The sequence below is a fragment of the Myxocyprinus asiaticus genome, chromosome 23 (genome assembly GCF_019703515.2).
Source record: "Myxocyprinus asiaticus isolate MX2 ecotype Aquarium Trade chromosome 23, UBuf_Myxa_2, whole genome shotgun sequence".
In the NCBI taxonomy this organism is placed as follows: domain Eukaryota; kingdom Metazoa; phylum Chordata; class Actinopteri; order Cypriniformes; family Catostomidae; genus Myxocyprinus; species Myxocyprinus asiaticus.
In genome coordinates, this window is record NC_059366.1 from 28,362,126 (window position 1) to 28,376,890 (window position 14,765).

The 14,765-nt window shown below is 37.7% G+C and overlaps 1 protein-coding gene across 4 annotated transcripts in view; it reads right to left on the reverse strand.

Moving 5' to 3' along the window:
• LOC127413510 (opioid growth factor receptor-like protein 1) overlaps window positions 1–10,424 on the reverse strand; it is a 31,021-nt gene extending 20,597 nt beyond the window's left edge. Inside the window, exons 1-6 of one of the 4 annotated variants that reach the window (XM_051650708.1) lie at window positions 9,885–10,424; window positions 7,517–7,696; window positions 7,315–7,393; window positions 5,474–5,552; window positions 2,964–3,030; window positions 1,348–1,493 (exon numbers count right to left, since the gene is read on the reverse strand). In XM_051650708.1, the coding sequence (XP_051506668.1) occupies window positions 1,348–1,493; window positions 2,964–3,030; window positions 5,474–5,552; window positions 7,315–7,393; window positions 7,517–7,696; window positions 9,885–10,079 (746 nt within the window). In that variant the 5' untranslated portion in view covers window positions 10,080–10,424. Of the gene's footprint in view, window positions 1–1,347; window positions 1,494–2,963; window positions 3,031–5,473; window positions 5,553–7,314; window positions 7,394–7,516; window positions 7,697–9,817 lie in introns of all 4 variants that reach the window. The other 3 variants (XM_051650709.1, XM_051650711.1, XM_051650710.1) reach the window with 3 other exon arrangements.
• Window positions 10,425–14,765: the final 4,341 nt, after the last annotated feature.

Here is a 14,765-nt window from a genome sequence, read left to right on the forward strand (position 1 = left end):
TAATCTATGAAATTTACTCAAATTAGCATATAAATATGACAAAGTTTTCTACATTAGGATTGGTACATGAAGATGCATTGTAAAGATAACAAATAATAATAATATTTACTTAGAAGCTAGAGATTTAATTTTTACAAGTTTGAATTGAGTACAAAAGTAGAACTTAATATTTTCAAGTTCACACTTTAACTTATTCAATTTAGAAAGTCCCTATAATCTTTTCTGCTATATTTACCACAAAATCAGTTTACTTTCTTGTGTACAATTTTTCAGTGTATTTAGGGTTATAGTGAATAATAAGGTTTTGGTGCTGAAATACCCTGCGCAAAAGTGGTGCACCTGTTTAGTGAATTAGCCCCTAAGTATCCTAACCAAAAAGCAATAAAGTACAAGCAATAAAAGCTCTATTCCATGTAAATCTGAGTTTTTAATCTTCTGATTGTGTCACATTCGCAGCAGTTTTGCATTTAGTGTGGACAAACAAATTACTTATCGCTGGAAACATGTCGCAGCGCTCCTGGTTAGGACAGGGCAACAGAGTGTTAAAAATGACATCTTTTGGCACAGGCCCATTCACACTGCAGACATAGTTAATCAAGCAGTGTATCTGTAATGCGATAGAGTGTGTCCTCAATGATACAGTCCTGGGGCAATGACATACAGACAGACACATACCGTACAGTCATCTGTGTCTAGTCTACTATTTAGCCCGCTGCACTGCGGATTTTAATTTTCTCCCTCCTTGGTTATCGTGTTCATCTCGTTCAACTCTTTTTAAATTTTCCTTTTCATCTGTCTCCACATTTCTCTCCCCATGGCCCTTTCTAAATCAGCATCTCTCTGAATGCAAAAGTTCTCGTAACCTTTTCAGATCTACTCTGTTTAGCCTCCTCTGATTTTCTGACCCATTTCTCAGACCACTGCATGAGACAGTCATGTGACAGTGCAGTTAGGCTTATGACTGTGAAATTGTGTTGCAGGAAGAGAAGAGCTCCCTCTCTGGCACTGAACACTGAGGCACTCTAAATATGGCAGCTTAAAGGAAGAGTCCACCCCAAAATGATCTCATCATTTTCTTCATGGTCACATTGAACTGTTGTTGTATGGAAAAGAACTGTGTAATGATTCTTCAAAACATATCCTTTTCTGTTCCACAGGTTTGAAACAACATGATGATGAGAAAATAATGACATAATTTAAATTTTTGGGTGAGCGATTCCTTTAAGACATGGAAGATGAGCATAGAACTGGTCAATAGGAAGGCTGGGGGACAAACACCAATGTTGTGGGGTGGACAATTGAGGTTATGAGCCACAGAATATAAAGCAAACCGAAAGCGATACCCACTCATTCAGGTGCTGGAAGCGATCTTGCCAGTTTGGGGCCCGAGCTACATTCCCGTTTTTATCCAGGAGCTTGATCCCAAAGAAATCCAACATGATAGTATATGCTAGGAGGAAGCGTCGTGTTGCTTCTCGAGTGCTTTGGAATTCCTGTTGATATCAGAAACTGTGTTAAAAGCTGTGTGAATGACAACAACAGCAGCAGGTCATTTAAGGTCAAATAAAAGAAAAAGGCAAAACTAGGCTAAAGCACAGAATGTCTCAATGGATGTAATACAGATTAATTATCAATGGTTTGATTGATTTTGATTAGGTTGTCTTAGAGCAGTGTTTCCCAAAAATGTTTCTGCCATGGCACACTTTTTACGACTAAAAAATTCTACGGCACACAACTATCCCACATAGGCTAACCATCGTCAATATTTTTCCTTTTCAAGAACTTAGCCATGTTTTCTGTCCATCTTAGTAGCGTGTTTACTTGTAATGTTATGCAAAAAAAAAAAAAAAAACATTCACATAGGTAGGCTACGCTGTGTGAGGTCACAGGTGGCAAGAGCGCTAAGTGGGTACTGAAAAAACAACAAATTTGCTTCTTTTCTAATTTGAAGATTTGTTCTTGCAATGCCACAACAAATTACAGGGATGAAAACTCGTGAGGGGCGAAAAAGGTAAGACAATCACTGGTCCACGAACATTTTTTCTGGGGAATTTTTTTTTAAAGAATAAGCTAAAAGCACCAATTCCAGCTATAATTCCAGAGTATTTTGGTGAGGCTTTCCTCTGTTTCACATTTGTTCAATTTATTAACTGATTAGTTCACTGACCCCTTCTGGAAATGTCACTAGGTGGCAACAAATGAGCGTCTTACGTGCTATGAGTGAGGCAGTGAATCATTTTGAGCTGTTCATGACCGAAATCTACCAAGAGACTTTATAATGTTTAAGCAGATCTATAATCTTGCTTCAGTCTGAGCATTATTTTTCATCCAAAAAGACAACAATAATAGTCTAATAAGTTTCAATAACGTCCTTACCTTCTCCTTTATGAATTTATGAATTTAAATTAGTTCAATAACTGGGGCCTCTGATTTTTGCAAACGATAAGGTAATATTTAATTAAAATAAATTATGAGACATTCAATGTCTCCACAAATTTGGACTGTTTTTAAATATTTCTTGTTGCTTAGTACTCTCAAAGACATTATTGGTGAAGCAAAAATGTGTGTGTGAAAAACAGTTTGGTGTAAAGTGGCATCACTTCATAGACTTCAGTGTATTCAGTGTAAGTCATGTGAAAGCCCCTTAACCTGTATAAATATCAGTCACTTTTGCACATTAATCATTGCTCTTCACAGTCACACAAGTGACCGATTATGGTTTCAAAATGGCAAATTTCTCCAAAAGGTGAGGAGTTTGGATCCCTGAAATTATTATTTATTTTTTTCATGCATTTATTTATTTTGTGGAATTTGATAATTTTCCACGGCACACCTGACAATCTTTCACGGCACACCTGACAATCTTTCACGGCACAGTGGTTGGGAAACACTGTCTTAGAGGACTTTGACACTGTTTTTTTCTTATCCATAAATGTGGGATTTGACTTCAAAGGGGCCTTTACCTTTATCTCATCCTGAGTGAGTTCTTGAGCATAACAATTTAGGCCTTGTTCTCTGAGTGGGAAGAGCCTGTAAGAGCAGTGGAAGGGACAAGTTAGGGCCTACCTCTGAATGTATCATTTTCAAAACACTATAACAACCAACAGATAGCCCAATTGGCCAAGCTTATTAATCAACAAAGATTTTGGCCTTATAAGATTATCTGCATCAACTTACGAAACATTTTAAGAGTAATGAGTTAAAAGTATAGACTCTCCCATGTTTCAGTTCCAGAATCTACTGACTTGTCAAAGGAAAATACTGTAAGCATGTTTTGTTTTCCAATTTCTTAAGTTATTTTCAAGTACCAGTAAATATTGTGTGAAAATATTCATTTAATTTCAGAATATTTGCACTTATCTCATTTGCTATAATTAAATGATAGCAAGTATATATATATATATATATATATATATATATATATATATATATATATATATAAATAACTAAACATATAGACATTGTTGGAATTATATATGCCACCGGACATCCTGCTCACTAAATATTGGCATTGCCCAACTGATAACCCCAAATGGCCCACTGATAGCTACAAAATAAAACTTGGGCTTCATTCCTGCAAACACTCTCAAAAATATTTAGTCAAGTTAAGTTCATTTTATAATGCTTTTTACAATACAGTACATATTTGTTTAAAGCAGCTTTGCAGAAACTTACAAAATGCATTAACATACAGTATTTCTATTTGTACAAACATATAAATATGGTAGATTTGTGGTTAATAGTGTATATGTGAATCCAGGCCAAGAAATCATGATGATTCAACTAGCACCTCAAATAAATTCTGCTGAAATGGGCAAGAGTGACTTTCACTTGGACATGGGAAGGGCAGACGCAGAAAAAAAAAAAGAGAAATGACACACTTAAGGGGAAATCCTACATGTTGCTGACCACTAGTGAACTACAAGCTGCAAATCTCGGCACATCTTTCTTTCCTCCTCACTTGTTCCTCCTCTTTTCTCTATCTAAAGCCATGAAGTTCTGGCTGGCTACATGCTATAGCCAGCAAGCTTCCTCTGTCATCTTCTCTTGATTTACTTAAAGAGGTGAAATGCTAGTGATCTGTCTGCATGCACTCATTTGTGTTTTTACATTCGCTAATTGATATTATGCAAACAGTTTTGCAAGCATATGGAGTGTAAGAGCTAGAAAATAAGTAGGGGGGAATGGGAGAAGCTAATCACTTTTTCCTCGGCAAGAGGGGGTGCAGAGGTATGATTGGCTGCATATGCTTGAAGCCTGATTTTCAGAAGTGTGCTGGTATTTCTCACGGGCTCCGGGCATCATGCCCTCTCCCTCTTCCTAACCATCATCATTCGGGACCACAGCACAAGCAGGATAGAACATGAGGTTCAGCTCTGAGAGTGTGAGAGGTATCAACACCCTACTGAGAATCCTTTACAAAAGCACATGTTGTATAACCACCTTTAAACCTCCATGCAACCTTCAATGTTTGCGAGCAGATTCAAATTAATTTACCCAAATTACCATGAACATGTACTAACATTCTCATACACATTCCTCCCTGGAAAGCACAAATATTCCATGTAATCCATTAATTAATAAAGAGTTTAATTAATGAAACACACTAACTAACTGAAATTCAGTGTTAAAGCTATTTAGGGACATATTTCTGAAATATTGCTGTTTTCCCACTCAATTTTGACCAATACAACTAGAGTGGAAGTGAAATGATTTCATTATAAAGTCTGCTATTTCAATATAGGGCTTCCATGCTGTTTAATTAATCATGCTTGATTTCATCCACCTCAAATCCATAGATCTGCCCTTAAAATAGCTTACATGCATTTCTATGTTATGGGTTGCACGTATCCACAGCCATTATCACCATTAAAAGTCTATCATCAGCATTTAAGGTGAAAGTTTAATGTTGTTTAAAGTTAGCAAAATAGATCATTTAATCAGAAAATGCACACTAGTCATGGACAAGCTTCTTTAGTAACTGTTCAGTAAAAAGAGTTGACGTCAACCAAAGCTGTCTATGAACATTAAAGTGACTTTAAACATTAAAGAAACTTTAATCTGGCTTTCTAATTGAAGTCTTAAGGCCATCTTTTGTGGTTGAAAAGGACTTTGTTGTGCAGCAAGCGCACCTGCAGCTAGCGCAAACTGTCTTTTTCACTTCCTTTGTCAGCTTTCTTACTCTAGTTTGATTTGCCTTGATTTTGCCATCATCTGCAGGATTTGCATCTAAAGAAGATGAAGTCTATTTTGAAAAGATGGATAAGAAAAGCATATCTAATCAATGTCTCGCCACACAGATATCCCTCATGCACATATTAGCATGCAAATTTCTCTGTTTATTGAAGTTTCATTGAAGTCTTTGGTCAGTGAAATCATTTGTGAAGTCTCAGTCATTGGACATTAATAAGCAAAAACTGTGAAGGCACTTTACTGCTCGTAAAGTAGCTAGAATATTAGAGAAACATCTTACCACTGAATATATGTGTGATTGTGCTCTAGCTTTTCATAGTCTCCCCTCCATTTAGTGAGGATTTCTTCAATAAAAATACCTGAGAGAACAGATAGAAAGGAAATTAATCATCACAATAGACCAATCTCAGTATTAGTCTGTTTAAACTGTATATTAACAAGACTAACTTGTAAAGTAGTATAGTGAATATAAAAATGTTATGGCTCAAATGTAACTCACATGAGAGGACATACAGGATTGGGTGTGTTGTAACAGATCAGTGTTGTTAATAGAGGTGTACTGTAGGTCATCTGTGAAATGGACACACTGAGAACTCTCAGGAGGACATAGAGCACAACTGTGTGTGTGCGTGTGTGTGTGTGTGCGTGTGTGTGTGTGTGTGTGTGTGTGTGTGTGTGCCTATCCCTAGGCAACAGTAAAGCAGTTACGTGACTGTTAAATGTTTGCACAGCAGATCTTTACTGAATCCAGTTAATTCCTTTCCTTAAACATGACCACAATAACCAATCAATGGCTCCTCATCTGAGATGTCTTCACTGTCTTGCCTCCCTGTACTGGCCCCTTCAGGAAAACATTTAGCTAATGAAGCACTCCGAAAGCCATTTTCTTCACTCACACCAGCTGGTATGTGTATTCTGTTGGAAAAACTGCTTTTTCCTCGTCTGCAGTATGTTATGTTCATGTTTTTGTGTACTGTAATAATCTTGTTTAGCCAGTCCCATTTACAGGAGTGTGGATGTAACTATTGAGAGTGGTCATGTTCTATTGCTTATACTTATCTGATTAATTTTGAGATGAACTTTTTGAAGGGAGTCAATCAGAGTTCACTGTCTAATAATTTTTTATATCTGTTGGATCGCAAAATCTCTTCTTTGACAGACGCATTTAATCCAAAGCATTTTTCATTACATGTACTGTGCAACCTGGAGGTTAAAGTGAAAATTAAAAAATCTCCCAAAAATTTAAATTCCGTCATCATTCATGTCATTTCAAACCTGTATGCTAATTTTGTTTCTTCTGTGGTATACAATTAGGAATTTCCTCAAAAAAGGACAAAAAAATTCAAGTATGAAAGACATTTGTGAGCTCCAGTGAAGGGGAAGATTTTCAACAAATAATGACTTAAATTTTGGTCTGTTCCTCAAACAAAGCAATTGCAGAATAGCTTCAGAGGATCTGGAATATACGCACAAGTCATTTGGTCAACATAAAACTTTTTTTTTTACTTTTTGGAGCTTGGTCACGATGAACTGCCGTTGAATAGGAAACAGGAGCAATGAACATCTACATTCTTCAAAACAAATCTCCTTTTGTATTCCACAAATTATAACAGTACACAAGTTTGGAACGACATGAGGGTGAGTTAATTATGACAGAACTTTTAATTTAGGTTGAGTTTTACTTTAAATGTGGTGTTCTTAGTTTAAATGCTATTGAGAAGAACTCAGAAACTCTCCATGTTCATGGATGGTATATTTGGATTATCAGCCCAGATATTTAACCACTATGATTGTACCAACCCTTCTTTTATCCATCTCCCTTTACTTTGGAAATACCTCCTTCTTATTACTGTGAATTAAATTTCCCCAAGTAACAATTAAGGCACATTCTCATTATGAGAATCAAGGGACTTCCAGAGAGGAAGCTGTTTTATCATAACAATGTGGTGGATGTGTTTGGCAAATATAACACCATAAAATACTGAACACAAATGAAGACATTTTGAGTAACAAGAATTATTGAACAGCACTAACAACCTTTTGTGCCATGAAACTATATGCTTTTTAAGTCCAGATTGTTATACTCGTTTTGTTAAAACAAAAAAGCAATCATATACTCACCGTCTGGCACCAGGGGGATCTTATTCAGATAGAACCTCAGATTGGGGTATTCGTTCAGCTGACGAGGCTCCTTGTAGTTCTAAAAGAACATTAATGGGAGAATCACAAAAAGATAACAGGACAGAAGAACAGAGAGAGAGAGAGAGGGAGAGAGAGAGAGAGAGAAAATTGTGCTCATATTGTATGAGTTTTGGTGTTTAACCATTATCTGCATACAGCCCAAGAATCCAATCTCTTCAAAGATCACCAGCCTCCGAGTTCTATACTTTGGATCTGAAGAGAGAAGACTGTTTACCGGGTAACAATGGCGATACTTGTACAAGTCTTTTGCGGCATAAAAACTCCTTTTCATCCTGGTGGAGGACTCCAGTATGTCACCAAACTGTGTGAGAGAGAGAGAGAGAGAGAGAGAGAGAGAGAGAAAGAGAAAGAGAGAGAGGAAGAAAAGAGAGGAATGGCTACTGGTACTGGTAGAGTGAATGAATGAGTTCACTCATCAGCATGTGTACTGAGCTGCATTGTTAAGTGCTCTTCCCACTAGGATGCAAAGGCAGCATCAAGAGAAGAGCTCCAATTTGTAGTGAATGTGCAGCTTTTTTTTTTTTTTTTTTTTTTTTTTACTTATTCATGACCATTTCTATCTCTCAGCCTCTTGTGATGTTCAACCACTATACGTCTTTACGGTTGAGTGAAAACACTGCACTCTTACTCATAACAAGAAACTGTTAACCAGTCAGATCCAATGACACACTCAAATGTCTGTGAAGCTGAAATAATTACATTCAATTATTTATATAATTTTAACATTATGGGAGAAACTGAGGCACTTTTCACAAGGGCTTTATATCAGTAACTATAAGGATTTGAGTAAAAAGTCTAATTACACAAATGTTTGTTGACTCTAGCAGTGGTTTTATATGTTAGTTTCAAAATAGTTTTTTTCTGAATTCTAACCTCCAAAATAAAATTCCAGTTGCATCATATTTTTGAAATAGCTCTTTAGTAAATAAATTAACACAATTAAAACACACTTGGATACATCATGACACCGCTGTGCTATCCCAGATGTGTATGACTTTCTTCTTTTTTTTCTGCAGAACACAAATGAAGATTTTTAGAAGAATATCTCAGCTCTGTAGATCCATACAATGCAAGTGACTTATGGACAGAGCTCCAAAAAGCACATAAAGGCAGCATAAAATCAATCCATAAGACTCCAGTGGTTAAATCTATGTCTTCAGTAGCAATATGATAGGTGTGCGTGAGAAACTGATCAATATTTAGTTCCTTTATTTTTACCATAAATCTCCACCTTTCACCAGCCCAACCAGTAAGTGGCGATATGCATTAAGAATGTGAATTACCAAAAGGCAATAGAAGAAGAATGTGGAAAAAAAAAAAAGACTTAAATATTTATCTGTTCTCACCCACACCTATCATATCGCTTCTGAAGACATTGATTTAACCACTGGAGTCGTATTAATACATTTTATGCTGCCTTTATGTGTTTTTTGGAGCTTCAAATTTCTGGTTACCATTCGCTTTCAATGAATGGACCAGCTTAAATATTTTTCTAAAAATCGTTGTTTGTGTTCTGCAGAAGAAAGAAAGTCATACACATCTGGGATGGCCTTAAGGTGAGTAAATGAGGAGAGAATTTTGATTATTTTTTTTTTATTTTTATTTTTTTTGGCAGAGGCTATTTGCACTAAGTGCAAATAGCGATAGATGCTATTTTCACTAAGTGTAAAAAGCAACAAAAAGCATCTTCTTTGCACTAAGTGCAAATAGCATTAGATGCTATTTGCACTCTAGTGCAAATAGTGTCAGATACTCATACACCCCTGTTTAAATTCTAACATACAGTATAGTGGCATCACTGCATTATTTTTATTGTGTTTATTTGGAGTCCCACAGACACCCTACACCATGGTTACTACAATATTACTACAGTAAAACCATGGTTAATTTTATCCGGATCAAATCCTTCTCTCAACTCCCCAAACTTCACTGTGAACAAATCACTGCGATGAATCTCTTTTATTTATTACTGTAAGTAGTATTATAGGAAATATTAAGAGTAGAGACATGGGAAAAAGTATGTGAATGGGTGTGATTCGAACCCGTATCTCCAAAGTGACAACACATACATATGCTGTCATTATACCCAGAGCTACTACATATGCACATAAAGGCGCAGACTGTTTTAAACCAGACTATTGGAGCGTAAATAGTCACTTAGTTATCCAATCTCTTAATCCACTAAATGTCTAACCCTTTAACCAGTTTAATGTCTCTGTCCCAGCACGAACAATTCAATTATGCCCTCCTTCTTTTGATAAGCAGTTAACTCAAATAAATCTGTTATATATAATAAATAAAGCACGCGTGCTTAAAACACTTTAAATAACAGCACCATAATCCACACTACACGCTGTCATCATATATGCAACCTAGGCTATATAAGAACAATGCCTACATATTTTTATGGGGTTTTACTTACAAGTTATTGTTGCATTGCCTTTTGTTACGTCTTCTTTACAAATGCTTGATGTACTGTATAGCGATACCTGCGGTGATTCTTGATCCAGCTGTTCGACTCCTCTGCCTGATTCCGCTTGGCTCATGGACACGGAGATGCCGCTGTCCACCTCCTCTCCTCCCCGCTGATGCTCGTCGCTCTCCGAATCCGTTTCCCACGTCGAGTCGCATTCTTCCACTGTGCTCGGCTCCTTGTATCTCCAGCTGCCCATCAGATTGCCCATTTAAACCCGCCGCTGTCCAGCCTCTCCTCTGTGCCTACATAGTTGAAGTCCTCGTCTGGCTCTACGGCTCAAGGGCGAGCGTTGATATGATGTAGAGCTGGTGTTTGAGTCCTTTTAATGTGACTAACGGGGGGATTTCCAGCGAAAACACACACACACACACACACACACACACACACACACACACACACACACACACTATGATGAGAACACCCCCTTCTGATGATGATAATGTGCTCTCAGCATCATTTAGACAAATAAAGAGGAGTCAGGCGTCTACTGAATCTACATTTAGCGAAATAACCGATGAATAATGACAATAATTCAAGCTCTGAATCAAGCTGATAGATGCGAATAGAATAATTAACCAGCTTGTTATAAAAGGGCTGGAAGTTCCTCTTGACAAATTTGTATGGATCTGCCCGATCCATGAGTTTAATTTCTCAAACTAGAGCCGCTAGGTGGCGTTGGCATATAGACTGAGCATGCGCAGTGAGCTGCAAAGAGATGCGGGCAGAGGCCGGTGTGACAGGTCAACTACAGGTCATTTGTGGCTGTTTCTTCAACTTCGGGCACTTTTAGCAGTGTGTGTGTTGACTTCTATAAAGCCTCATCGAAACACTTTTCATACTCTAGCCATTTTTTATTGGGCCTATTTTTCCACTAACAATGTGCAACACTGTGTATACTACAGCACACGTATATGGGTGGTGATAGGTGTGTGTAACAGATCTCTAGTTCTCTTCTTAAGCAGGAAGTGAGGGCCAGGTAAATGTCCAACGTAAGACTTTATTTTTACACTTTTCAGTGTCACAACAAATGGTTTGCAACAAATAAACACACAGACAAACACTGCTGCGTGCACCTCTCTCTCGCTCCCCTCCGGTGGTCTGGATTGCCCTTTTATCCCTCTCCAGCTCTCACTGCAACACAAAACAGCTGTTAGAAATAATTTCCCACAGGTGTCAATCCTTACCACTCTTCCTCTCCCGGCCTCGCTCTCCACAAACGTCACTCGGCCACACCCACATCACCACATACCCCCATCACCCGACTCAGGCTGGGGAGCCATCCGACCTGTCACTTACTCAAGATGCGTATGTCATTTTTGTAATTTTTTCTTAAAGTGAGGAAAATTACAGTGTAATTTCAACCACATTTCAGATTCTGTAATGTGTTTAATAGAATTCTGTGGTGGAAATGACGGTGATGGAAATGACATTTTTACTGTGATTTTGAAATAAAATGGCAGACTCATTTTCTTCCATCCTATCCCAGCTGTCTCGGGCAGAAACACCCTGGACAGGTGGCCAGTCCATCACAGGGATAACACACTCTTACTCTCACCTACGGGCAATTTAGAGTCTCGGATTCACTTAATGTGCATGTCTTTTTGGACTGTTGGGGAAACAGGAGTACCTGGAGGAAACCCACGCAAACACGGGGAGAACATGCAAACTCCACACACTCAAACTGGGGACCTTATTGCTGTGAGGTAACAGTGCTACCCACTGAACCACCATGCCCCCTACTTCCTTTCTTGCCCTTTTTTTTATTATTATTTAATAGCTAACATTTTACATACTCTTATTTTTATTATTGCATAATTTGGCAAAATTACAGTTTAATTGGAAATAACTCCCAATAAAAATACTCTTCTCACAAATTTACCATGATTTATCTTTGATTTCTTCAAACGTCACTTGTCTCATATTTAATATCAAGCATGCTCTTCTGACACTTTTGTCGACTTTTGTCGGTTAACAAGTACCATGGCTCTAAGGAAAGGGCCTTAAGGAAAATGTGCTTTTTGTCTGGTCACAAAGTGTATCTAGGTTGAAAATAAATACATTTATATTGAATATTGACGGAGCAGCATCATTTGTGTGAAAAGAAATAATAACAGAAGGTTGTTTTTATTCAAATTCATTTTGAAATATAAGGTGAGAGGGGGCTTTTTACCCCAAGTGTGGTAGAAGGCCCCTGCGCTGGGGTGTTATTAAAACAGGTACATTGGATATAGGGGCAATAGTTTTTAGGTAAAATTTGTCAATTTATGCAAAATACTGTACTTTTTGCAAATTAAGATTATACTTATTTAAAATAACCGCTTCAAAAAAGCATGCACTATTTCTTGTTAATTTCAATCACGTTTGCCATTTTATAACATCTCAAGTATTCTATCAACAAATGAATCTCAATTGTGAGTGGATCAGTCAGTGTGAGCCCACTTTGAACCTTCCTCATATCAGATTATCTTATTTTTATAGGGGGCCTTTAGCCTCTGCAAAATGGGGCTTTTTATCCCAAATACTATCATTTTACTGACTGGACAGTTATTGGAAAAACTTAAAATAATTTCAGGGATTTTCATTAGCTTCATAAATTACCAACATTTTAAAAGTTATTAAATGTGCCTTTTAAAGCGGGGGCCTTTAGCCCTGTTGTACCCTACACTAAGTTTTGAAAAAACGTTATTAGGGGCAACAATGTTTGGTGTGGTGGAAATGACGCCACAACTGTGGGACAGTCGTAATTTTTTCACACCATAAATATTGTAATGGTTCATGTTTATTTCACTTTTTGCTTAGATTATCATAGTTTTAAGCATGCAATAATTTGTATTTTTATAATGGATTTTCATAGTTTATTTTTGAAAGTCTGGCTAAAACAATAAAAGGTACACATGAATGGCACTCGAGAAGTAGCCTACCAAAAATAAATGATGAAGCCCTGGTAAAACATTTCCAATTTAGTTTTAACGTGACCTTCATTTGGCAAAAAGAAAAAAAGTTGAAATCTTTTAGTGTTAATAAAAAACAACCCCTGGCACATGAAAGTGCCCGAAGTTAAAGAAACACCCTTGCACAATAAGTCAACCATGTCCATGTATGAGGAGCAAGTGTCTGTTTAGTGGCCTCTCAGATCAGGCTTTATCTCAGCAAGGCAAAAGAGGCAAGAGTAGATGCATCTGTTAGCAGTGGCGTATTTTGGCATGGGCGACATGGGCAGTTGCCCAGGGCGGCGGCATCTTGTGGGCCCCCCCCCCACCCCCCGGTTAAAACTTTTGGGGGTGTGTTGAAGCGGGTTTCGCCCTGGGCGCCATACAAGCTAGAACCGCTACTGTCTGTTAGAGAAGATAACAGGAGAGGACAGACAAATCACAGCGAAGATTGCTTCTTTTGTTTCCACTTAATGGTTGGAAGAACAATACCTTCCACCAACCTTCCATTCCAACTCTTTTTCCTCTATATTGTAACTCCCTCTTTTTGACAGTATTGTAATTTATAGACTTACCTTCTCCCCAGTTTACTTTCTATATCTTTCTGCATTGTTCATGCTATAATCCATTTCTCATTAATTTATCACTTTGCCTTGTTGTCGCTTTCAATCTAGTTTCCCTCTCCATCTCTCGTTCTCTTTTCATCTGAATCTCTCTGTCTATGTGAGTTCTGCAGAGTGGATTGACTCTCTAGTGACTGTAGGGTAATTATCCTTCATCACCAGTCATGCTCTGCTGCTTCCTGTCTGTTGGAGGGTGGGAGTGCTCCCTTTACAGGCTCATCAGTGCAACTGTTCCTGAGGCCTGTGCTGGAGGGGATTTGGGAATACAGAAGACGGCTGCTCTAAATACCAAGCCAGTATTCTCTCTCTTTCTTTCTCTTTCTCTCATTTGTTCACTGTGACACAGCCATTCAGCTTTTGCTCATTCACCCAGTTGACTTTTGTGTCAAAATTGGATTCTAGAAATGCAAAGTTGTAATTCTTTAAAGGAATAGGTCACCCAAAATTAGGATAATTAAATTTTGTACTTATCTTTATGAGGTGCCAAATCAGTATGCTGTTATTTTTCCTGTGGAGCATAAAAGGATAATTTTAGTATATTCCATGTATATTTCATGTCTTCAGAAAAAGCTTAGTCAGAATAAAGTCTATTCCTCACAAAAACCTTTTAAATTGCTTCAGAAGATTTTGGAATACACAAAAATAATGGTGCATATATTGTGTCTTTGTCCATTTTGGAGCTTCACAGATGTGGTCACTATGAACTGTTGTGTGGAAAAGAGCTGTGCCAAGATTCTTTTAAAATGCTCGTTTTGTGCTCCAAGGAAAAATTAACAGCATAGAGTTTTGATCGACCTCAGCATATGTAAATATGGCAGAATTTTTATTTTTGTTTAAAACTCCTCTGACTTTCTGTCTTCTACTTTTATTTAGATGCTTTGCAGAAGTATGTCTCTCTGAACTTTTAGGTGTAAAAGTGCACTTAGATCTTACTAAGCAACCCCATCAATGAACAGAGCAATCTGAGTCTACTGAATGAGGCGTTTCTATGCAATTTGACAATCACACAGAGCAAACTGTTTGCATGCCGCTTTGGGAGGCCATGAAGCATTTTATGGCTGTTTTCTCATTATACCAGCATCAATTTACTGTCAGGCTATGTGAGGATAACAACAAAGCAACAAGCCAAGGAGAATGAGAAGAGGTGGGAGGTGAAGTTAAAAAAGGAGGCAAAAAAATTAATGACTTAGCCGCCCAATCCATTAATAGAACCGTAAAGAGCATGCGTGCTCCTGAGTCAGCGTGCAGGTCCTGCTGAAGTGAAGCCCTCTTGGTGGACATCCAGAGGTAATTTGATATGGGTCGGATGGTTGTAAGAATCTCACTGAATGCCTGTCTTAT